A 26,290-nucleotide genomic window follows, 5' to 3' on the forward strand; every position below is an offset into this window, starting at 1 on the left:
CGAAAATGGAACAAATGACGATTATGGTTTTGCATCTGATACATGTCCTCCGTAGCAGATCCACTTTATTATAATATTATCGTTATTGTCGTTATTGACCGTTATTGTCCTTAATTCAGATATGTTCTGTTTATATCATATTTTGTTGAACGATTATTTCTATTTCATCTTCAACCTTTAGTCCTTTAGAGTTAAACTCTTAGTCCTGATATAGAAATATTGATATGACTTCATGACGTGACTCAATTTTATATGATATTCATTGTACTTATTGTTAAAAGATACATGTATATTTACAAATGGACATAAAATGTATTTATATTTATACATTATATGGAAATAAATTATGTTTATACTTTTACATTATATTTCTTAGATAAAGAATCTAATCTTTAGATAAAAAATCTTAGATTGATAATATTTTATGTAATTAAACGCAAATATTTGAAAATAATAATTTTTATATATATCTATATTTTTTTTATCTTTCCATTGTTAAACGTAATACAAAAAATATCATTATAATTTATGTTATTGAATAGATAGGACTACTTTTCATAATTTGTTTTTATCGGTGTTATATTTAAAAAATGTAATTAATTATTACTTTCTCATCGTTTTAACTATCGTATTGTCAAGATTATCGTACTACTTTCTTCCTTTGAAGCATCTTTCGGAAATACAAATGATTCACACGATGACCGCAAGGTGTCTCATTATACTCGACTCCATTTTTTGCTATTCATATGCTTATTAGATCGGTTCTAAAGTTTTTGCTTTATCGCTTCTCGGCCTATGGCTAAGATCAAAGTGTAGTATCTGTTCTTATCAGCTTAATATCTGATACGCTGCTCATAGAGCAGCCAGAATATTAGCTAGATTTTTGGAACTTGGCGGAAGGCTGGAGCTTGCTCCGCCTCTGCCGGGGGTTGAGCCGGTATTGCAGTACCGCCGGATTCAGCCCGTCATAATTAAATTTGAAAACAGAATTTTTTGGGAGGTTGGTGGTTTTAACTTGTAGTTTTAACATTTAAAGTTAAAGAGTTCTAAAAAAGAATTAGTGTAGTCTATGTCTAGTTAAGTTTGTTTTGTTCCCCTAAGTTTTTGTAATTTCTTGATTTTTTTTTCTTATAAATTTACTATTTTATTCTAATTTGCAAAATCCCCAGATCGTATATAATAAATTTTTCGTTAAATTTTTAAGAAATTTGAAGGTTAAATGTGATGATTGGATTATTCTGCTGAGTGCCATTCATTGGTCGGCCGAAAATAATCAATCTGATTGGTCATTCTGTGTTGTTTGGGAACACCTGTGTGAAATTTTTCTTTCTGATACCTTATTACTTTACAAAATAGATGATGGACTGAGAAAAAAACGTTAAATCAATTTGTTGAGCGAATTTGTGTGTAGTATATATATAATATCCTTTCTTTCTCATTATCGTATATTTTCAAAGAACTTAACAGACGACGATGATAGGTTATTATTTCATCTTGTGAAATTTTGTAAAACAAGAAATGCTGTTTGTTGCTGCTACCATCATCACTAGCGAAGATGCAAGAGAAAATGGCATCATATAGAAAAAAATAGAAAGGTTGAAGGTGAAAAATAAAATATAGTAAAAATGGATAAAAATAGATTTGTTTCTTTCTCCTATGATTTCTATTGTTACGTGCTACGCTGACCCTGGGCTTAGAATAAAAGAAACTATTATTGTTTCATGAATAAACAATATGGGAATCCATCCTAACCGATATAAGAATTACATAATACATTTAGCATAATATGTATAAAGTTTTCTATTATCGTACAAAGGAAGACATGTCTAAACAATGGAAAACGAGAAAACAACGAACGTCAGCATAGGTGTAAGACATATGCGTCGAGTCCACAAAGCCATCCCCCACCAGTGCGCAAAATCTTGGACGCCCACTGCCGCCATTTCCGCCGCCAATTAGGGGGAACACTACGACGAGCCAATGGCGACACCGCGGCAAATCGCTTCTCGCTGATTGGGCAAAGCTGCTTATTTAACTAACCATACATGTCGTTTCGATAATTATTATTAGACTATTCTTGCTTAAATCATTTCACTGTACTAATTACCACGATTTTTTTCAGATTATTGCTCAAGCTTTAACAGTATAGATTCGTTTGCTTAGATTATCACTCCGATATACGACTCAGTTTTGTTTTGAACCAAATATTATTCTTATATCTATTGTTATGGTTTTAAATAAATTGAGCATTATTAAACAATCTAAGTTAATAATCCTGGTTGTGTCTACGGAAACGACTCGCTCTTCCAATTCTTATCGAGATGAATCTCAATTCTACTTCTATTTAAAAATTGCTTAAACGCGATCGAGGAATTCGTTCTATGCTGCACAATCGACTAATTCTTTTGTTCGACTTTACCGCCAGTCAATTCAATTTTCTTTTAGAATCGAGCCAATCGAGCCTAGGGAATTAGCCTATTCGGTGGTAAATATATTCAATCCACCAATAAAAGAAATGGATTCCAGTATGGAGTCCCTGTCAGCCAATCATTATCGGACAGATGTAAACCGCAGCGTTCTCATTCGTCGAAAGTAAAAGTAGGTGTCATTTGATTGGCTTGCGTACACCTTCTAGTATACCGTTATATCCTAGTCCTGTGCCATAGAACTCCACACAGTAGGTGAGAGCCAAAAAGGCACATCATTTCACGTCGCAGAAACTCAGAAAGGAATTTATTTTTCCGAGGCCCATACTTCGTGAGGTGTAATATTATTATGGTAAAAAAGCTATATATAAAAATATTTTCGAAAGAATCAAATATTATCGTTAATAATCGTTATTACAGATAATACAATGATAGTTGAATATCAATCATGAATAATGTTCAAAAAATAAATGAACTCTCAGCAACCACTAAATTGCGTCATGAAATGGTTTTATGGATGTCATCAAATGCGTTGAATACATTATGCTATAGTTCGTGATCGCGAACGTACGTCAGAAAAGAAAAGAATACGCGATAACATGACTGGAGTTATCCAATGTCTTTGGGCTCACTGTCACATAGAACCATATTCTGAACTGAAAATATGTTGAACTGGGCAAGACAAACAATTTGGCAATTGTTGTGATACAATGTCTCTATGCCGGTAACAAGCAATATTAGAATCACGCTGATTATTAAAATCAATGCTAGAATAAAGCAAAACTGCCCATTTAGCATTATTATATTTAATCTTGCTATGGAGCCTGTACTACAATTTATAACTCAAATATATTACAAGTATATGATAGACCACGTGATTCTGTGTTCAATAGACAATAGAATAGATAATAGGCTTTTTGCTCATTATATATTCTGATAGATATTTCACAATTCTCAGAACTTATGTCTATTTAGCAGTTTAAGCCTACTTCTGATTACTTGTAATGATTAAATTGTAATCGGAAGAAGAATCAGGAGAACACCTTGCTCAGAAAATATTGTAAGGTGTCTCAAATGCAGCGTGAAAGCGGTATTTTCAAACGAGTTCACAAAAATTATTAACAAATAGATAACCTAAGCATCGTGATCAAAAGATTGTTTAGTGGAATGAATAAAACTAGTCAAATCATCAAATACAGACCTGCAGCTAAGGTTCAAAGATTTCCCAATTCAGGCTTCTCTTCAAAGCACAATCTGCAGCTAAACTAAACTACAAATAATTACTTGCTAAACTAAAGAGAATATACAAGATCACATTAACAGTAACTCTATTAAACCATTTTGCTTAAGATAGAAGTTTTTACTTTAAGATAGGGTTTACAGACTAGCATTTCTTTTACCAGATCTATCTTGACCATTGCTGCTAGATAGTATTTGACGTTTTAGAAATAATAAGTAGCAGTCATTGCAGTCAATAAGACATTGTCACACATGCTTTGCCACTGCAAATTAAATCTAATCACTATCATGAAACAACACAATGCTTCTACATTAATTAATAAAGGCCTAGAGATGAAAACATTAAGAATTAAAAATATTAAATGACAATCAGATCATTATTATTTACGAGAAGTCAAAAAAGGTGATAATTGTGGACGTTACATCCCAAGTTAAGAACTGCATTCGAGGCAGCCCGTTTAATGAAGAAACAATATAAAAGAGTAACCAACTATTTCCAACAGCAAGCTTATGAAATATATTTGGAAAGCTTCATGCCTTAGATGGTCTTAGATGGCTGGATTCCCTACAATGAGTTAGTTCTATAGATTGTGGGGATCAACATATCCTATGTCAGGCTGATGAGGAAACTAATATGCAACGATACCATAAGATGATGCTGCAATATCTATAACTGCGTAATTGGAAAAAGGCAATATTAAAATTAAATAGAAAAAGTATAAATTCACAGACGTTACCAGTATTCAGAGCTATGGAAAATTATAAATAGGATTGAAAATCCTAGATAAACGCTAGAATAATATACAATTATGTATAAGCTAAAAAATCTAGTCAGAAGGTGGACATAGGTTAGAGAATACCACCTATAACTGATTATTTCTTGTTTATATATGTTTAATTATATCATAAACATTTTCTTAAATAAAGAAGTTTATCTGATTTACAATTTTACATAATTATGGCTATATAACTTTGTTTAGTTCATTTCTTAAGTGACCTAAGTAATTTTAGTATTTTATCTTATATTATATAGTATTATATACATCTCTTTCTTGCAATTTCAATAATCCTGCAAATAGTAACAAAAAATACACAAAGTATCTCTGAATATAAAATTATAACTTATATATTTTTATAATTAAAAATATTATTTATTTAAAGTTAATATTTTTTTATGAATTATCAAGCAGAAGATAATTTGATGATGCCTAAAAAATATTTGATACCATTCTTTTTATAAATTTCATCGTAATGAAAAATTGACTAGTTCTTAAATCAATGAGCCTCGTAATTAAAGACAACATTTTCTGGATTCAAAGAGAATTCAATAATTTATTTTGAGGTTGCAATAACAAAGATTTGAAAGTTTTTAAGAAAGTTTCTTTGGTTTGGTATCAGGCAAGTATAACATTTATGTATATATATTTTATATAAAAGTTTATTATAAAATACATTTATATGTTTGAAAGATATTTTTAATTTAATTGATGTTATAATAGAACATGACATAATTACTATTATAGCTGAATATATAATAGTATTATTATACTAAAATTTTTTTATTTTTTAATATTTATAACATTTTAAATTATTTATAACAAATATACATTAAAAACAGGATATCTTACAAATAAATTATTTCTTTATATTATACATCATGAAATTATAATGATGAAAATTTAGAGTATAATATAATAAAAATAATAATTGATATTGCAGGATTCATTTTTAAAATTCTTATAATTAATAAAATGAAATTCGAACTTCATTTAACTGAATGGTATCATATATAATGGTCTAAGAACATGAATATAATAATTCTATAATATGTTTCAGACAAGATAAAAAATTTTATTATATATATACATATATATATAAATAGAATTGTTGTGTATATATGTATGTATATATATGTATACATACACAAAATAATGTTCATTAATTTAGTTCGTTTAATTTCTGTTTGACACTTATACAAAGAATTACAAGAAATAATTAATGTTTAATAATTAGATTAATAAAAAAGTGAAATCAAATATTCACGACAAAATTTAAAGGTCTTATACTAAAATAAGATAAAAATAATGAATACAATCTTATCAATAAGAAAAATTTATTTATGTAAGATATCAATATATATATGTATTTCTTATATAATAATAATAACCTTTTTGTTATTAATATTCTTGTGTCACTATTAGATATTAAAGTTTGAATACACCACGTATATGAGCAGTACGAATTTTTATAATTCTATCAATAACTTCCTTATCTACTTTCTGTTAAAATATAAGTCTACTCACTGTGCTGTGCCAACATGATATATGTAAATTTCTTAAGGATGTTCATCACCTTTCTGCTCATCACATTCGCAGCGATGGATAAAATATGAACTACGGATCGAGCGAGGAACACTGTTCCTACCATCGGTATACAAGTTTGTTTAGTTATTCCTCTTTCACACGTACATAACAATTGGTTTCGTGAAGAATAAGTGGTTTATTTATAAATTCACATGTATGTTTTTTTTTTTTTTTTTATAGTAGCCATGTGTTTCCAATTATCCGTGATGGATACGACGTTGGTACATATTTGTTTCACAATTAATGTACTGAAAATAATAAATATAATTAATACATAAGAACTAGTGTATAAATTTGCAGCAAAAATAAGATTTTGAATAGGAAATATCTATCAATGAGCGGTTAAGTGTCGAAATTATCAAAGATACGATTTGTTGAATTCGTGCAATAAATCATGACATAAAATGACACATTTTTTCTTCTTTTCTTACCATAAATTACCATGTCACGATATACATACTATAAGTATATTCTTTTATTTCTTCTTGTTATTACTGTTCTTATTACTGTGTTATTATTATAATAATATAGTAATAAGAAGTGAACTAGAGAGGAAAATATAACAAATAGCGCTAGAAGAAAAATCTCGTAGATAATATGAAAACAAATTCGTGTTTTGATCATTCAATCATTCACGTCCAATCATATTAACGCAAATATTTGAACCTATTTAAAAAAAAATTAAACGTTCACCATTATGTGATTTGGTGTACCTTGGGTAAATTATATGATAAATCTGAAAATTTTTTAAATCTTTATAAAATTATATATATTTCAGTAAATTTATTATAATTTTTTCACATATTTTTAATTGAAAAATCGCGTGTAGAATATTCGAATAAACTCGTAAATCAATTCGGATTGTAAACTAGATGAATCTATAATGCGTTAATAATAATAAAGATTTAATATTTTTAATGTTTTACTTTTTATTTATAATTTATTTTTTTTTTATTTGATAATTACAGGAAGGATCTTAAAACAATAAAAATATTAAAACTTTTATTATTATTAATTTTCTATAGATTCACCTAGTTTACAATCATAATGAGTTTGCAAATCTAATTGGATATCCTATATGAAATCTTACAATTAAAAACAATGTAACAAAATTGTAATAAATTTACCTATATATATAAATTTTGTAGAAATTCCCAAATTTTCAAATTTTATCGTATAATATATCCAGGATACAACGAATCAAGTAATGACGAATGTCTATTTCTTTTCTAATTAAAGATTTAAATATTAGTATTATAATGATTGAATGTTTAACGATTTCTTAAAACAACATAACAAATCATGATTCGTACAATTACCTACCCTTCAGAGAAGTAGTTAGAAATTGCATAGCTAATTGCATTCCATAAAGTTATATGATTAAATTTATATAAAATTGATTTTATTTTTGTTTCATGAAATTTACTATGCTGGCATTCAAAAAAAAAAAAAAAAAAAAAAAAAAAAACTATGAATTCATTATAAAAAAGTAAAATAAAATTGATAAATTTTACCTTGATAAGTTTAAGTTCGTCAAAATAATTTCGTGCCTAATTATATATGCCATAATGATCAATAATTCTCAATAATCTTCAGTAATTTGTTAATTAATATTTTAAAACTAAAATTTTATTAAAAGAAAAATTATAAATAAAAATTAGATAAAAATTTAAATATAAAATTATCATAATTTTGTTTGGTATCATCAACAATCAGATGTGCATTTACCACTATAGAATATGCTTTTGAATCTGGGAATCCTTTGATCGTTTTATAAATAAATATGTAATTTTTTAAAATAATGTTTTATGATATAGAATAGTTCAACAGGTATGGTCCTAATGGCGATTAACGAAAGAGTTATTTTTAGATTAATTAATGATAAATTTCATATAAAGAAAAATATTTATTATTTATATTTTATAATAAACGAATATTAAAAACAATTTTATGTTTGATTATTAAGATTTACACTTATTTTATATTGGCTTAGCAGCGATTTTTACTATTTCATCTCTCAAGAAAAAATGATAAAGGATGAAAAAACAATACATTTTTTTAAAGAGTACGGAGTATATACTTTGCTCATGCGATCAACACATGTCTCAGCAAATTCTTATTTGTTAAACTTAAAATACGCGTAAAAAAGTGATTCACAGAAGTAAAAAATTAATTCTTCCTTCTTATAAATATAAAATACAGGATAACAGAACATTAATTATTCGTTCAAGAGGGAGGGAAGATTATAAGCAAAATGTGATATAAAAACATACAAATTATTTGTTGATATTACAAAAAAAAATTTAACAAGAAAAAGTTGCATCGGCTCTTAGTAAAACATTTAAGTTCTTATATAAACATTTTTTTTCACTGATGACCTTCTTGAATTACAAATATGGTATATTTGTAATCTGTTTTTTTTTGCAAATTTACAATTGAAATTACATCTATTAAAATAATCTCTACTATGTTTCGTTTATGAAATAACCAGCATATTAATGTATGAACAGTTTCATACGATAATGTAATTTGTAATTCATACTATAGAAATATATTATTTATGAATCAAACGTATATTTTAATGAGTTCGAAGATCAATAATCTTATACATATTTATACTCAATATGTAAGACATATTTCATAATCAGTATATAAATGATCGATATAAATAATTAAGCGTCTAGATTTATTATAAATAGTAACGATCTATTTAAAATACTGACAAATTATTATTATACTTACAAATATTTTAATTAAAATATCGGACGTTTTTGTATTAATCTGTTTAATACTAATCATTTATAATATTACGTATTGATATTCTATTATATAATACTGACCAATTATTTAAGATTATCGATTAAAAACTTTTTTATAAATACTGGCCTAATAAATAGCAGCCGTTATTTAAAATATTTATATAGGTAACGAACATCATGTCCGAAATCTCACATTCTCTAAAATCCTAAATATTAAGTTAAAATTTTGGACGGAGAAAGAAAAGCGCTTTGTTGGACATGGCAATTTATTTCATTTTAAATTGTTAAAGCTGTTACAAACCTTGAACGCATATTTTTGAATATTTAAGAAGAAAAAATATTTATAGAAAATTTCAAGTGTAGATTTCCGCTGCATATATGAAGTGCGAGTGGAAGATTTCATATCGTTCAAGTCGCTAAAACTCCGATTACTAAAAACTCAACTGATTTGAAAAAAGAATTGAACGGCCGAGGAATGGATATTTTTCATTTTTAGGAAATTTTCGTTCAATTTCTTACAAATCGATCTTTGAAAAAATCGAAGTAATGGCCAAGAAAATCTTCGTCTTTATAAAGTTTAGTAGAAATGTAGGAAGCTAACGTCCTTCCATTAGAAAGTTTGAAATGCTACTACCTGTTCACACTCTCGTTAACGGTAAATTTCGAAAACCTTTTGAATTGAGAAAATATATTGCCTGTGATTTATTTTTAAATAATCAACAATTTGTGAACAAGAAAAATGACGTAGAATATTTCGATAACGAATTTAAAATCAGAAAAGGAAAAAAAGAAAAAAGAAAAGAATAAAAAAGAAAAGAAATAAAAAATTATTTTTCATTTAGCTACTTCGATATAATTGTTTAATATTGAAAGAAAAGGAATAGAAAATCGAAACGATTTAATATAATAATTAAATCTAATTTTTTAACGTATTATTATAAACGATTTAACTTTTAATAAATAAAGTTCCTTACAAAAAAAAGTTATGTATAATGCATCGTAATTAAAGATATATTTTGACCTGATTACCAATTGACATGTATATATGTACTTAGAAAATTAAAAAAAGAAAAAATTAATTTTTCAGAAATATTCTTATTTGGTGACATTATCTTTTAAAAATATACTTTCTGCAAATTTCATCTGAAAATTCCAAAAAATTGAAGTTACAGCCGTTTAAGATACGACATTACGTGTACCTTTAAATGTTTTTTCAAAACTATATTTTTCAAATTGGTTCAAATGATATTTTAAAAATTATTGAAATGATTTTAATGTAAGTTAGCACCATTATTTCTCATATCATTATTTAGTCATTGTTATATAAACATTTTGTTAAGAACTATAGTTTTTCCTTTTTCTTTTTTTTAAATCATTAAAAAATTATTGAAATTTTTCATTACATGATAAATTCAATTATTTATATATTTTTAATAAATAAAAATATTAAACATCAGCTTGAATTGGTTTTTTTAATGTACTTAAGGATTTTTTTTTTCATTTTTGATAAATTAGCATTGTAAACGCTTTATGAAACGATTTTACTTTTTTTATCATTAATTCCAAGATGATGGTTTGTCTTAATTTTTTTGTTGGCAAATACTACTCAATGTACACCCTACTACATATATTTAATGATATTTTATTGATAAAATAAATTATATGTAAAACAAAAAATTATAAAAATTGGATTTTTTAAACCATTTAGGCATATGTATAATCCTTAAGAAATTTTTCATTTTTCTGACTATTTATCAGCCATGCATTTACTCTACCCTTTCCTTGAAAAGCTAAGCGGTCTCCTGCATACTCAATCCCTTATATTAAAGTTGTTATTTCATAGATGTTAATTAAGTTTTATAAGCTATGCAATTTACAATGTCAGTTTAATGACATATCAATTGTCACATAAATTATTATTTAGATAACTATAAAAAAAAATAACAAAAGAAAATTGTTTTCTCCATTACTTAATCCACAATATAATTTTTGATACACTAGTTTTACTAGTCAATTTGGAGAAAAAATCGTTACTGTTAAATACTATAATATAATATCATCGAATTTTTATTTAAAATATTTCCACATGATACACGAACCTGTAATTCATATCAATGTTAATGTGTTTGGTATAAATATTAAATATTTAATATTACAATATATCTATTTTGTCTCCTTTTCCTTACTTTTCCGATTTAATAATTTGTTTATGAAAAATAACATTTGTTGATTCTTGAGCCATTATTTTATTATGATATAATCTATTAATATGTAAACTAAATACTCATTCAAATCACGAAGTTATGAATTGTTTGTCAATGTTAGGTATCCATTTTACAGAATATTCTTTCTTAATATTTCTCTTAAATAGCAACTATTTCATGTATTGCCTTTTTTAAGTTTACTCTAAAAACATTTATTGCATATTTAATATCCATACACTGTCTATCAATGATTGTTTTCTAGTCTTAAATCTATCCCTGCATTTACCCAACAAAAATCTTCTGAAACAAAAACAGTCTTAGACAATCTATACATTTTATAATTCTAGAATATATAAACTATTCATTTTTCCAATATTTCTTGCACTAGACAAATGCTGTTTCATTCTTAACTACAAAGGATTAGTAAAAAAAAATTTTAAACTAATAAAAATGTCTATGTTCTAAAATCTTCAAATAATGATATCAGATTATCAGAATTTTAAGATAAATTAAAGTCAATTCAATTATTAACAAATCATAAGGTAATTCAAATATATTATCGACAACTTGTAAGGTAATTTGAATATATCACCAACAATTCATATGATAAATTACAAATATTGCCAACAATTCGAATGATGAATTTGGATTGTCTTTAATAAATAGTAAAAGGAACTGTAGTATCTATCACAATTTTCTATCTAACTATATAATTACATCATATTATTATATTTTAAAACTACAAATTCATAATAACCTAAACAAAAAAAAAATGTCATTTAATCTTTTATACCTTCTAAATGAAAATTTATTGTTTCATAATATAAAATAGAAATCACATATAGATAACCTTAAATTTATTATAATTTCAATCTTCTTTCTTTTGCTGTAAATTATTTACAACGAATGACAGGAATTATTGATTTTTATTTTTTACATATTAATATACAAAAGAAATAATCTTACCTTACTGATCTACATATTCTTGTTCGAACTTCTTAAAATCTTCTTCCGTAAATACAGTACTTTCTTGTTTTGCCTTCTTTTTCTCTTTTGGAATATATCGTTTCTTAACAGCTCGTTTTAAAACCTAAAATGTATAAAATGATAATATATCTAAATAATATATCTAATTCACTTCTATATAATTTTAATGCTTCTTATACTCTATACCTTGTTAACTGTATGCTGATCCAAACAATTATTACTTAATAATAAAAGATTCTGTATATTTTCTTCAATTAAATCCTTTTTTGTCTCCAGTCGCTTTTTAGCTTCATATACAGTAACTTTATTAGACCGACCCAAAATATTATTGATATCTACAAAAACATATTTAATATTTAATGAAATATTCATACTATTATAAATATGCGAAATATAAGTTAATCAAAATAATAAATATATACTTGTCTTTTCTTTGGAAGTAATAATTCTATACTTAGTAGGAATTAATTCTAAAGTTCCTTTATAACCATTATGTTTCTTTTTCTTCTTTTCTATAAACAAACCATCACATTTAATTCCATGTGTTTTATATAACCTATAAATTTAATTGAATTTTACCTTTTTTCATATCATCGTATCCAGAGAGTTCAAGACTCTTACGAACAAGCGAATTAGACATATTATTATTTTTTTACAAATTTATTACTAATTAATAATAATAACAAATATCTATAGATTATAAATGTACGTCAAACAGTTCACATAAATGTTACGCACGCGTCTCAAGTTATATAATACGCATAGTGTATGTACACACGAAATACTACGCGTCATACACAACGAGAGAAATAATGTGCATTAAATAAATTATTAATTGATAATTTATTCTAAAATTTATTTTATATTTTTCGATAAAGGGCAAACGTATGTATAAGAAAAATATACGTGTACCGAATGACACCTGAAATATCGACTACAATTATGTCAGGATAACATACATGAAGGTTAAAATTTAAATTGATATCAATCGATAACGATCGGTAATAGAATTTTCTTTAATCATGGATATTTCAACATAAAAATTTTTATTTAGTTTTTTGTATTTTTTTACAGCATGTAAAAGTACATTTTACATGGATATAATTTTGTAAAAGAAGAACAATAAGAAGATCTCAAAATTATAACATATTTCTATTGTTTCCATTAAACTATATTACAATTGCATGTAAGTTAATGTTAATAAGCTTTATTCATAAATTAGAAGGTAGAATAATATAGACGATAGATGAATATTTATAAAATGTTCTTGTCAGTGATGATTTTGTAAATTTTGGCTTTCATACACTTATATATAAGTATTTAAACTGATAATATTTGCATGCATCGTAAGATTATTATACATGGAAGATATTATATTTTTAATTAAATTTAAGTTAATTGAGATAGAGTAATAAGTAATAAACTAAGTTTACGATGTCCGTTAGTGATCATGACAAAGGAAAACAAATATTAATATTTACTTCTATCATTTTTTTGTATTATACTTTATGGATAATAGGTTTGCCTTTCATTGATGATGATAGATTACAATCTTTCTTTTACCCCCAACATCTGGCTCTATTAATACCTGCAATTTGCGGTTTATGTTTTGTTGGTGGTTTAGTCATTTTTACATTATATCATATACGATCATATATTTCCAAGAACAACAAATAAAAAAAATGATGATATTAATAATTCATTATTAAATGTAATAATCTTCCAATACGATTACAATGTATTACATAATAATATGCATAGATAATTATCACAATGATATTTAATATTATAGTTATTACTTTATACATGTGTGATTCTTGAAAAACATTTATATCAGGAAATACTTGCTAGTTATCATATAATAAAATTATATAACAATTAGATATAATCATAACTTGACATTATAATATATTGTAAAGTTAATGTTTTAAAAATTAACAATGAACAGAAAAAACTGGTTGATAGTTGGTATCTCGGGAGTAACATGTAGCGGAAAAAGTACCTTAGCTAAAGAACTACATAGAAAGTTAGATGATTCTATTGTAATACATCAAGATAATTATTTTTTACCTCCACATGATCCAAGGCACATTAAAATTCCAACATTAAATCATATTAACTGGGAAATTTTATCAAGCTTGGATATGAACAAAATGTATTCGGATATTTTAAACTTAATAGAGTCTAAGCCAAAAAAATCGGATAAATCTGAAAAAAAGTTAAGACGAGTATTAATATTAGAAGGTTTCTTATTATTTGGGTTTAAACCGATCTCAAATTTATGCGAACTTAAATATTTTCTTACGTTGACCAAAGAAGAGTGTTGGAAACGTAGGAGCATCAGAACATATTGTCCTGCTGATGTTCCAGGATATTTTGATGCTTTTGTTTGGCCAGAATATTTGAAACATCTATCAGTAATTACACAAGATGACCAGGCATCTATAGAATTAATTTTCATTGATGGAACAATGAAGTCACATGAAATGATTCAAATGGTTTTATCAAAAATTCAAGATTTGATAGTATGTTAAAACATTAATATACTATCATTCCTAAACAAATGCTTGTAGAGATTAGTTTTTGCATTAGCAATTACAACTGTCGTACTTTATCATAAGGATAAACCAAAAGAAAAAGAAAAACGAAGAACAAATTTATTTCTACTTACAGTTCAATATAGATTAACAAGAATCAATTAAAAATCTTAAGTTTATATTTTTATTATTAAGCACAAAATTATTTGCGTAACAGTTTACTGTTATCGTGTTATTAAAGATATTACATGCTTTGGTAATTTCATATTTGAAACATCTAATATAAAAAGACACTTTCATTTTTCACTGTAAAAAAAATATATTACTTACCTGAAACTTTGAATTTGTCTAATATATAAATGTAATAAAGGAAATATAAATAAATTTGTAAATCGCTCAAAAAGAAATAATAACTAAGATCATACTACTAAGTACTAATTTTGTAACATTTAGAAAGCTGTACTATTTCAATAATTTATTAAGTTTACTTTTAGTGTTAAAAATGCTCATGTATGAAACAGCGTGTATGTCCTTATTTTTCAAAACAATACGACCTCTCGTGGATAACTACCACAATATTTTAATCATACTACGTAATTTTACTTATAAAGCCTGCTTCAGATGTTAATTCTTTCATGATATATTTTATATGCAAATTAAAACAAACTCAATAATAATTATGAGATAAAGCATATTGGTAACTTTATACAGATACTGTACTACACTTCTTTTTTATTATCTTACGTTTGTTTTTGTTATATATTGTTTTTAAATTGTGTTTTATACGTATGAGCGTCAATACAACTGTTAAAGAAAAACTCTAGAATCGATGAACTGCGATTAGTTTCAGCCTTAATTTCTTATTGTTTAGAACTTTACAAGTTGTTAATCGTAGTCTTGTAATCTTTGTACAAAATAGATTATTTTAGCCAAATTTTGACAGATTTTTATATTTCACCCAAAACAGGCTTCAAAATGTACTTGTGCTTGGCCTTTAACAAGACTTTTTCGTTAATTTCTTTCTTTTTTAATAAAGATAATGCACAACGACGTATGTATGTTACATAGAGTACGTGTTATGTTTCAACTGAGCTTGACCATTTGTGACATTTGTGGGTCCAACTGTTTGATCGTCCTGATCGTTTTGACCACAAGTTTTTCGAACATATTGTGGTGTAAGAACAACCTCCTCTTCCATTTCGAGCACTCGTTTATCTAATTCTGCACACGTTTGCATTTCTTTCTCAAGTTTAGCTAACATTTGTGGTGAGTTATATTTTTCAGGATCATCGTGAAATACTACCATTCCATCCTTCTGATTTATAGTCGCAAAAATTTCTCCATCTTCTATCTACAATCAAGAGGAATGTGTTAAATATATATTATATAGTAAACAAATTTTCAATAAAATAGGATTACCATATTTAAAATATATTTCTCTGCATCTGAAGGGCCAGCCAGCTGAACTCTGCTTGCGACATCACTTAAACTAAGTGTCAAGAAAGTTTTTGTCAGCCTCTGTATATTCTTTTTGTACAAATAGCTGAGCACTTGCTTAACTAATCCCGAGTTGTGCTCTCTTACAAAAAGTTCTTGGTATTTTCTAATAACGGTCAGCACTTCTTCACAATTATTCGTCAGGTAAGCTGTTGCTAATTCTTGATATGGTAGACTTAATGGTTTGATGTACCTATTTACTACCTGACTTGTGTACCTAGGTAAATTTAAGATCTTTCCATGCAATATTAAAGAGACCAGAATATATTTCTTGTAGGCCTCTAACATAATATGACTGACGGCCATAGCAGGAGTCGTTACACACACTTCAAAGAAATATAATGCACGATCATAATTTTTCAGTGCTGTATATATCATACCACCGTAATAATAATAAAGTAAAAAAAATTTTGAGTCAAATTGTCCACCTTCCTGGCTAATACCAGTAACATCAATATCAAGAAACTCAAGCGCTGGTTTAAAACACTTAGACAGAAGGCATAATTGGCAGAGATCGGCATGTATCGAAGTTAGCTGACTATCAAATAGTTGGATCTTACGTATAGCTCTACGCAGTAATTCTATACCACGTAACGGCACTTGCAATTCAACTAGAGTCTGAGTGAGTAAATGACATAGTTCTGCATCTACAACAAGATATTTGATTTTAATCAAAATTTTTATACTTAAAAAAAATTACAATTGACATAAACATTATAAAACAGAATAAACTTACATGTATCTGGTGCAAACTGAACTTGTTCACTGTTGCACCCTATAATAAATTCTTGAACCTGATTAAATAATGGCTTATATGCATCAGGATTATTGGTACTACTGGGATTAGGCAATGAAAATTTAACGCACAATACTGCCAAAATCCCAAGGGAGTGTTGTTGCAAGTCCAACGTTTCCAAAACATTATCTAAGTGTTGTCCATTTTTCATTAGTACGTCAGTACTCTTATTTATAATCTCATATAATTCTCGGAAGTTACCTATAGTAAAGAAACCAATAGAACATATATCTATTATTCTTTTCTCCTATTGTATCTCTTATCAATCGTATCAAAAGGTTAATAATAAATTTACATGTTAATAAAATCGATCTTATAATAATTCAAAAAAAATTTTATCCCCTGAAAGATGCATAATTTGATTCAACAAAGTAAGTATAACAGTAAATGTTGAATGAAAGAAAGATCGTTTCATTAACGAGACAAGAGGTTATTTTAAAAATAAGATAAAGTAACAATATTGTAATATAAAAATAATACATTTGTAGGATAGAAAAATAGTACATATTATTTAGAGGTTATGTTATCATCTATCGGAGAAAACTCACACATTTTTACCGTACCTTGCTTCGAAAGCGTCCGCACATTATTTACAAACTGCTCTAATGCCGTCGCCATTTCTACGAATGTCTCGTTATCATCACCACCCGTAAACGGTGGTGATCGGTATATTTACAAGAATATTATTTTAGCCAGCAGCTACTAGCCAAGATGACGTTTTGAAACGGGCAACTGCGGCCAACCGGAATGCTCTGAAGCACGTTACGAAGTTAAGTTAGTTGCATCGCAATGTGAATCTTCTATCGAATTTGAGACTGTTGCTGCCCAACGCGTGTATTCTTTGTATACAATATAATACACATGCATTATAAATATAAGAAAAAACATTTAGTAAGAAATATAAACTTTACTTGAATGAATGAAATTATTGAAATTATGAATAACTTTATATTGACATTTCAAATATGTGTGTGTGTATATATATATATGTATACACTATATATATATACATACATATATATGTTATATATATATATATATATATAACATTATTTCATTTTATTTATTACCAAAATTTCAAAGATCTTTGTATGTGTAAAAATATTTAAAAATAATAACTTCAACTAATAACAATAATATTTTTTAAGTGTATGCAATTCTGTCTTCAAATCTAAAAATATATTTTTATAATAATTTGTTTATTATTAATAATTATTAATAATTTATTTACAAATTTTCAAAAATTATGGAAATGGCCAACTGTAGTCGTTTAACAGCTTTGTTTTCAAAGTAATTTCGAAATTTTCATGAATAAATTAAACCATAGTAGGAGTAAAGCTCTTTTTTGAATTTCTTTGCAGTTTGATTCTTCTACTTGTTGTTAGCGATTAATTTATCTATCTTCCTTATCCATCTTGTTTTCTTATTAGTAATACTTCGTTTTCATTGAAATAACAGTTTTATGTACATGTATATATAGATTTATTTTGTTTATGCTAAAAATATAAGATTTTAATTTTTGTTTATTGTTCTGACGTTACATAATTTTATAGGGACTAGAAATAGATTTCTGTTATCTTAATGTTTAAAATTTATGTTAAAATATTACATAACTAATAGGATTTAGTAAATTCTTAACTGCTAATAATCATAAAATATTACTCAATTAAATATATCTGAAAAAGATCATAATATTACGTTATTATTTTTATTGCTAATATGATGATAAGAAAATAAAATTTAAATGTTGCTTATCCGACATTGAATCTTGAAATAATACTCCATCTATTCTTTAAAAAAAAAATTGTATTTTTGAGAGATGATAATATATTATTGTAAATATTATTATAAATATTTTCTAATTTAACATTTTAATATTTTTATATATCTAATTTAAATATTTAACTATATTTAAAGAAATAAGTTTTTCAAATTGAATATATAATTTTAATTACCATTGAACGACAATTACAACTATTAATTATGGCATATATATAAGCAATACTATTTTTAAACGTCCATGAAAAGATATAGTGAACTGAAATTACAAAAATTCATAAATGTAACTTCTTATTTAATTTAAATAATTATTGAATTTTATGTATACCGATCAGAAATATATAAGCTTAGTAACGTTCTGTTAACGTACTAGATTGGAAGAATTTGTTTTTAGTCTCATTGTATAATTTGTACAAAGAAATTACAATATAAGGATATTATTGAAAACTACAAAACGTATTTAATTTTTATAATTATTATATGATGTTATTTAACAAATCTTATTATCATTAAATGTAAATCTAAATGCTTCGTTTCAAAACTATATTTATTATATAATATTATAATAAAGTAAAATATCTCTGCATAATATAAAAAAAATATAAGAAACGTAAATCTTTTAATATAAACAAATATTTCATTATTTCATTCAATGAACAATACTTTTATGTTCCATATAGGTTAGATTTATCTAAATTTCAATCTTTTTCAAATATTCTTATTAACATCACCGTAATATCTATAATAACCAAATAATACATGCAATTAAATGTTTTTATATGTATAAAAAAAAGAAGTAGGGAAAAAAGAAACAATAATATAATAAATATATTATTAAAACATAAGAAAGACACTATCAACTTTAATCGTTGCGCGCGAAATTTGATTAACGCAATCGGACGAATCAATTATAATGCCTTTAACGATCAAACGTCGCTAAGGTAAATAAAACGGTATACATATACTCTCACTCGAAGAATTAGTTGTGATTTTCACTTTCAGTTAAATATCGAGTTAGTTGAACGTAGAAATATCAAAACTAAAAAATAAAAATACAAATATGTCGAATGCAACGTATAACGAACTTTGGAAAGAGACTCAAAATACTTTAGATGAATTAATACGAGCTGATTCGTCTGTGCAAGGTTCAAAACCACAAAAGGATCGAAAGAAGGCACATCAAGTTGTCTCGGAATTGTACGTAAAGTACATCATTGTTTGTAACAAGTTAGAAGAGTGTTACGATCAAATAATACAACCACAGAAACGTATTTTACTTAAGAAATTATTGAACTCAGTTATAGGAAGAGTTTTAGAATTGAAACATGAATTGGTAAATGTTGATCTTTCTGAACACAGTTATTATGATGACATATTAATAAAATATGGCATTACTCCAGAAGATGTAGAAATTCGAATACCGAGATATTTTAATAGAGAACGTCGAAAAGAAATAAATAATAGACGAGAATTTATAGAAAATACCTTAAGAAATTTGGGTTTTCTCGATGAAGTTATTGTATCCAAAACAATGAGTGAATTGGAAGCTGTAAAATTGATTCAGGTAGAATAAAAATTTTATTAATATGAATTTTTATATCAATTTTATCTATTATTAATTATAATAAATATATATAGCACATTATTATATTATATATTTATATAATTACATTTAGTAATGTTATATAATAATACTATTATAGAATTTATGTAATAACATACACTTTTTATATTATTAATAATATATTATTATTATATTTTATTAATTATATTAAATTATATTATTCTATTGCTCGACATTGTTATCTTATAATTCTTCTGCTTATATAAAAGCAATATATTTCATTTATAGAATTTTGAATTTCCCGCTCTGTCGCTTTCGGATTTGTTTCACGTAGTCTTTTTTTCGTTTTATAACAATAGAAATCAAATGATGTGATTTTAACTTAAAAATTATCACTAGATAAATTGTAAAGAAATATTATTGTAAGAAAATATTACAATTTTTTTTAGAAAATATCCGGAAAATTTAGAAAATAAGACAGATTTATGTATTAATTGAGAGTCATTTCTTTAAAAAGCGATTCAAATTTCTGATATGAAAAAAAGGGTATATAAATTCAAATATACAGAGTATATTATATTATATATCAATCATATATTAAATAAATATATATATATAACATTTATATTTATATGATAAGTAATTTAATAATATATTAATATATATAATTTATATATACACATAATAATTAATATATATATATATATATAAGATATATATCATTACATTACAGAATAAGTAGGAAATATTTTAGGAATGATTTCATCATATCGAAACAATAAAAAGAATTTATGTAAACATATGCTACTTCTAAAATATTTCCTATTTATTTTGGGATACACACATACACACACACACATTATTTATTTGCCAAAGTTCTGTAACAAAATATATTGTTTTGTTTTATTAGAATGTTCGCATGATAAAAAATTTAAACAATAGAATAACATAATTAAATATAATTGATTTAATATAATAATTAAAATAATATATATATGAAATTATATATATATTGTAATTATTTTAGGCTCACGAAAGAGCAAGACAAGGACGAGTAAGATTCCAGTTTATGAAGGAAATACGACAAATGAAAGAAAAATCAACGGCTAAACAAGAAACAGAGGAAATCGAAAAGGAAGATATTGAAGCTGCTGCAATAAAGATTCAAAAAGTTTGGAGGGGTTATAGGACTCGATGTTGGATCCGGAAAAGACGATTAGATGAAATGTTATTAATAGGTTTGATATTTTTTGTTTGTTTTACTTACAGTTATTATCGTTAAATAATATTTTTTAAATCAATACAATTTATTTATTAATTTATAAGTACTACCCTAATCACATACAATGAATTAGTTTTTTTTTTCTTTAATTAACTTTTAGATTCATTTAACACACAAGAATCTATCGATTTAAGTTTAACTAAATGATTACGCAAGACAAACAATGTATTTGTTATTATTTGAAAATCTTTTTAATTTTCGAATGATAAATAAATAGAAACAGTTTTTCATTAATATTTTTTGATATTGTAATAATTATAATTTGAGTAATCTAAAAAAAAGGTTTAAGATCTAATAATGAATGAAAATGAATTTATCAATCAATAATAATAAATGAATACGAATTTATAAATTTTGATTTATTTAAAATTGAAAAAGAAATATATATACACGTATATATGTACACCTTAAATAAATATATATTAAATAAATAATATATATAAATAAATATATATAAATATATTGTTTTAGGTATGCTTCCACCGAATCAAATAAAGATGGAAAATATTCGGCAAACAGAAAAAATTATGCATTATCGTCATGAAAAACAGGCAAAGTTTCAAGAAATCTATGAAAAATTGATAAATGAAACAACAGAAAGAATTCGCAAAGAAAGGAGTGCCGTAATGGAAGAGAATATGAGAAGTGAAATTCGAAACTGGATAAACGATTACTTTCAACAAACTGGAAAAATTCCAGATTTACCATCTGTTGAAAGTGGAGGTTCCCGATTTATCTTCAGTAGACAGGTATATAAATATACATATTTTAAATATCTATATATACATATATATGTGCGATTATATTTTTGTTTATTATTTAAATAAATCAATAGTGGCTATATAAAGCTTTATTAACATAATCAAATATTTTTATAAATGTTCACTAATTTTTTTATAATGTATGTATTTATTTATTTTTTAATTAAAAATTAGTAATATACCATTATTATTGAAAAAAATATAATATTTTAGTGAAAATTAGTAATATAATACTGGCTTAAAAAAGAAAAATATATATTTATCTCTTTTATTTATTATCATACTTATTATTGCTATTCATTTGATATATATGAGAAAGTTAAACTTAATTAAATTAAAAAATAAAAAAAGAAAAAGCAAAAAAAATAATCGTGTCTAATTCCAATTTATAATTAACTTGTAATTAATTTCTATATAATTAGAGAAAAATATAATTATTGCAATTTCAACAATTATTCTAATGTTGCTATGACTTATTTTAAATAATTAATATGATTAATTTAACGTAAAAGGGAACAGAAAGTACGATTAGTAAATCAACTGGAGTGTCCTCGAAGGAATCAAGAAAATCGAAGAAGTCAAAAACGAAGAAGAGCAGCGAGCCAGAAAAGTCGGAAGATGAAACAGAGCAGAGTTATTTCAAATCGATGCCTTCTAATTTTCTTCCAGAATTGATTAATTTACAGGAGGAGTATCAAAAAATATGGAAGAACAAAGATGAGTCTATGAATCCTATGCAAGAACCTTATAAAGATATGATTGAAATTGATAAGACTCGAGAAATTGAAGATGAAGTTAGAATTGGAGTGGATCAAACATTGAGAGGTTTCTTCTTGTTACTTTTCAATTTTTTGAACAAACAGTAGAACCATCCAATGTACGAATTAATAAACATAATTAGATAATGGAATATAATGGATACAAATATAATGGAACAACGAGAAAATAAATAATTTAATTTGTATTAAAAAAAAAATCCTTGACTTTTTCTAAATTTTCTATTAATTTAATATAAAATATATTAGTAATATTTATTTACAAAAAGATAATAGAACGTCAAGAAAGATAAAATAATTCATTAACATTTTTTTTATTAATTAATTGAATATACAATTAAATTAATACATTCATCAATCGGTGAAATTTTAATAGATATATATATAAAACCTAATTTATTAAAAAAATTTTAAACGTAATTTTATCCTATTGGCTGAAAATATATTAATATAGAATTTATAATATATTACTAATATTCTGTTATTTAATAAATTAATTCTCTCTTTACTAAGTAATAAAACGTTTTATAAAAAAAAAAGGAAGTTTGCGTAATATAAAGGTTCTATTGTAAATAAAATAAGTCTAATATATTTAAAAATAATATCTAACAATTTATATAATAATTTATAATATTTAATTATAATAGATGATATAGAAGCTCTTCAAGCAGCTTTGGACAGAGATAAAGGTATTAAAAGTAAACGTGGTAAGAAAACGCAAAAACGGATTCGTCGTAGTGGAAAAAAGAATAAAAAGAAAAAAGAAAAGGATTTGACACCAGATAGAACAACAGAATCCCTTTTCGAAGAACTTCTCACTCAAGGTATTATTAAACTGTATCGAGAAACTCCATTAGCTGATTTTAAGGTCGAGAGATCTTATGCCAATTATGAACTTCTTCAGAATGATAAAAATATTTTACCAACGTTAGGTAAATATTTTTTTATTAAAAAATGAGCGTACAATGGATCGCAAAAGTATTCGAATGTTTATTTACTAAAAATTAATTTGTTAAATATACAATTATATATATATATATATATATATATATATATATATATGTTATAAGAATTATATTGAAAGTTTATATAATGTATAAAGATATATTTTTTTAATATATATAAATATTATAATTTACTTTTAACATAGTTATTTATTTAATACTACGTTATTTTACATTATTATATATTTAACATATATATATATATATTTTACAATTTGATTGTGTGTGTCAATATATATATGTATAATATATTAATTTATGAGCAAAATGTTCAGAATATACTTTTGTGATACACTGTACATACGTTCCTTTTCATTTTTGTATACACTTACAATTATTACTTAGTTATTTATTTTTAGGTGACATCAGACAATTAATCAGCGAATATTGCATCCTTCCTTTAGGCAATAGTATACTCAGAGAACTAACACCTCTTGTAAGATCAGTTCTAATAGCAGGTCCTCGTGGAAGTGGCAAAAAAATGTTGATTAACGCAATTTGTACAGAATTAGGTGCTACGCTTTTCGATATTACACCTGCCAATATCGTTGGAAAATATCCTGGGAAAACTGGATTGATTATGTTAATGCATTTGATATCCAAGGTAGATTGATATTTGTCTTATTAGGCTAACGTTTACAAGAGCATTGTTTATAAACAAATATTTATATAAACAAAACATATTTCTTACATATCGCACAATTTTTATATAAACAAAACATTTTGCAACCCTTTAGCAACTGTGAGGTATTATAATGGTTTCTTACCAATTGTATATTTTTTTTTGGGGCAAAGCTCTAGTAATTTTCCTTTAGATGATATTTTTTTAACGAAAGATCATTACATAGTGGTTCATTTAATTTCTTATTACGGAATTCGTATTCGTTGTGTCGGAGATGTGTTCCAATTTTTTATATATGAAAATAAATAAAAATAATTATAGCTTATACAAATATTAATTTATATTAATACAGGATAATGGCTAACAAAACATTCAATCGCGAAAACATGTTTATATGCATTTTCGCGAGAGACCAATCAGCTCTACTATATCTAAAGGGTTAAACATACAATTTTTCAAACGTCACATTCGTTGACGTTTTTACTATTATGTAAATAACATTTTTATTTTATTTTTTATATATCTAAAGCAATCAAAATACATATTAATATGAAAGGCAACCTTCAGCATAATATAACTCATGTCTCAATGACAAAATAATTATTGTATGTACCTAACTAATTTATCATTTGTACATTTACATATATAATTAATAGATTTCAATATCGAACAAGATGAAGAATAAAAGAAAAGAAAAAAAAGAAGACCCGATGATTAATATCTCAGTATTTTTTTTTTTTTCAAGGTATCACGATTATTGCAACCGTCAATCATTTTTATGGATGGAGCTGAAAAACCATTCGTAAAAAAACCACCTAAAACTGATAAAACTGATCCAAAACGTCTCAAGAAAGATTTACCAAAATTGATCAAGGGTATCACTAATGAGGATAAAGTCATATTAATTGGAACAACCAATTCTCCTTGGGATGCAGATCAAAAATTATTGTATCAAACCTATGATAAAATTATATACGTTCCTAGACCAGATTATGGCAGTATGTCACTTGTCTGGAGAAATTTATTATACAAGGCAAATCTTTAATAATAAAGTTATTATAATAATTTATAGTACAATATATAGATAAAAATTGATAAAAATTATCTACAATTTTCGAATAATTTTCATGATTTATATATATATATATTTTTTTTATTCTTTCCTTTTTTTTTATACAGTATCCTGGAATTAGTAGACAATTTGATATATCAGCAATGACAAAAATCTGTGATGGATTTACAATTGGTGCGATATTAGCCGCCATTAATGAGGTATTTACTTTAAAAAATGACTCATTTGAAAATATTTATATTTAATTATTAAAAAAGTGTGTGTGTGTATACGTTAATAATATAAAGTGCATTATAGGTAATGACGACGAAACGAATGGTACAATTGAGAACACAGCCGTTAATACCTGCAGAATTAATTAATGCAATTAGTACAAAAAATCCTATTTATCGTGAAGAAGAGGACGCATTTTTATGTAAAAATATTTTTTTTTTATCAATTACGTATTTTATTATTTTTACTTCATTACATTACATATCATTAATTAGCATGGTTTTTGAAAACGCCGACTTGTCGAAGGAAACAAAGAGCTTTGGAATTGGAACAACAAAGAATCGAGGAAGCAAATGAAGCTATAAAAAAGAAAGGGAAAATGAACGAAAACAAAACGAATGAATGAAAA

At 25.3% G+C, this 26,290-nt stretch overlaps 4 protein-coding genes, 1 long non-coding RNA gene and 1 other non-coding gene across 7 annotated transcripts; 4 read left to right on the forward strand and 2 right to left on the reverse strand.

Moving 5' to 3' along the window:
* Positions 1-780: 780 nt before the first annotated feature.
* On the forward strand, positions 781-971 carry LOC122634000. Its single transcript, XR_006328252.1, has one exon. It is a non-coding gene; the product is annotated as a U2 spliceosomal RNA (small nuclear RNA).
* Positions 972-2,687: 1,716 nt separating this feature from the next.
* On the forward strand, positions 2,688-3,941 carry LOC122633875. Its single transcript, XR_006328214.1, has 2 exons — positions 2,688-2,778; positions 2,847-3,941. It is a non-coding gene; the product is annotated as an uncharacterized LOC122633875 (long non-coding RNA).
* An 8,016-nt stretch (positions 3,942-11,957) lies between these two features.
* Positions 11,958-12,767, reverse strand: LOC122633874 (active regulator of SIRT1-like). Of its 2 annotated transcripts, none has more exons than XM_043822312.1 (4): positions 12,558-12,767; positions 12,401-12,490; positions 12,174-12,313; positions 11,958-12,081 (listed from the first exon to the last, which is right to left on the reverse strand). In XM_043822312.1, the coding sequence occupies exons 1-4, from the start codon at positions 12,616-12,618 to the stop codon at positions 11,959-11,961; spliced, it is 414 nt and encodes a 137-aa protein (XP_043678247.1). In that variant the 5' UTR covers positions 12,619-12,767; the 3' UTR covers position 11,958. The 2 variants fall into 2 exon arrangements, with proteins under 2 accessions (XP_043678247.1, XP_043678246.1); XM_043822311.1 differs by having other exon boundaries at positions 12,165-12,313.
* Positions 12,768-13,658: 891 nt separating this feature from the next.
* Positions 13,659-15,449, forward strand: LOC122633873 (nicotinamide riboside kinase 1). The gene has a single exon (XM_043822310.1). It carries the CDS (start codon positions 13,919-13,921, stop codon positions 14,510-14,512), a length of 594 nt encoding a protein of 197 aa, XP_043678245.1. The 5' UTR covers positions 13,659-13,918; the 3' UTR covers positions 14,513-15,449.
* Positions 14,976-17,601, reverse strand: LOC122633872 (COP9 signalosome complex subunit 3). The gene is made up of 4 exons (XM_043822309.1): positions 17,372-17,601; positions 16,749-17,009; positions 15,935-16,659; positions 14,976-15,866 (listed from the first exon to the last, which is right to left on the reverse strand). Exons 1-4 carry the CDS (start codon positions 17,424-17,426, stop codon positions 15,576-15,578), a joined length of 1,332 nt encoding a protein of 443 aa, XP_043678244.1. The 5' UTR covers positions 17,427-17,601; the 3' UTR covers positions 14,976-15,575.
* Positions 17,602-19,364: 1,763 nt separating this feature from the next.
* LOC122633871 (dynein regulatory complex protein 11) lies at positions 19,365-26,290 on the forward strand. Its single transcript, XM_043822307.1, has 11 exons — positions 19,365-19,528; positions 19,590-20,151; positions 21,179-21,389; positions 21,905-22,182; positions 22,707-23,019; positions 23,618-23,902; positions 24,334-24,578; positions 25,342-25,629; positions 25,776-25,868; positions 25,966-26,083; positions 26,157-26,290. The coding sequence occupies exons 2-11, from the start codon at positions 19,648-19,650 to the stop codon at positions 26,285-26,287; spliced, it is 2,466 nt and encodes an 821-aa protein (XP_043678242.1). The 5' UTR covers positions 19,365-19,528; positions 19,590-19,647; the 3' UTR covers positions 26,288-26,290.

The sequence above is a fragment of the Vespula pensylvanica genome, chromosome 13 (assembly GCF_014466175.1).
Source record: "Vespula pensylvanica isolate Volc-1 chromosome 13, ASM1446617v1, whole genome shotgun sequence".
NCBI lineage: Eukaryota > Metazoa > Arthropoda > Insecta > Hymenoptera > Vespidae > Vespula > Vespula pensylvanica.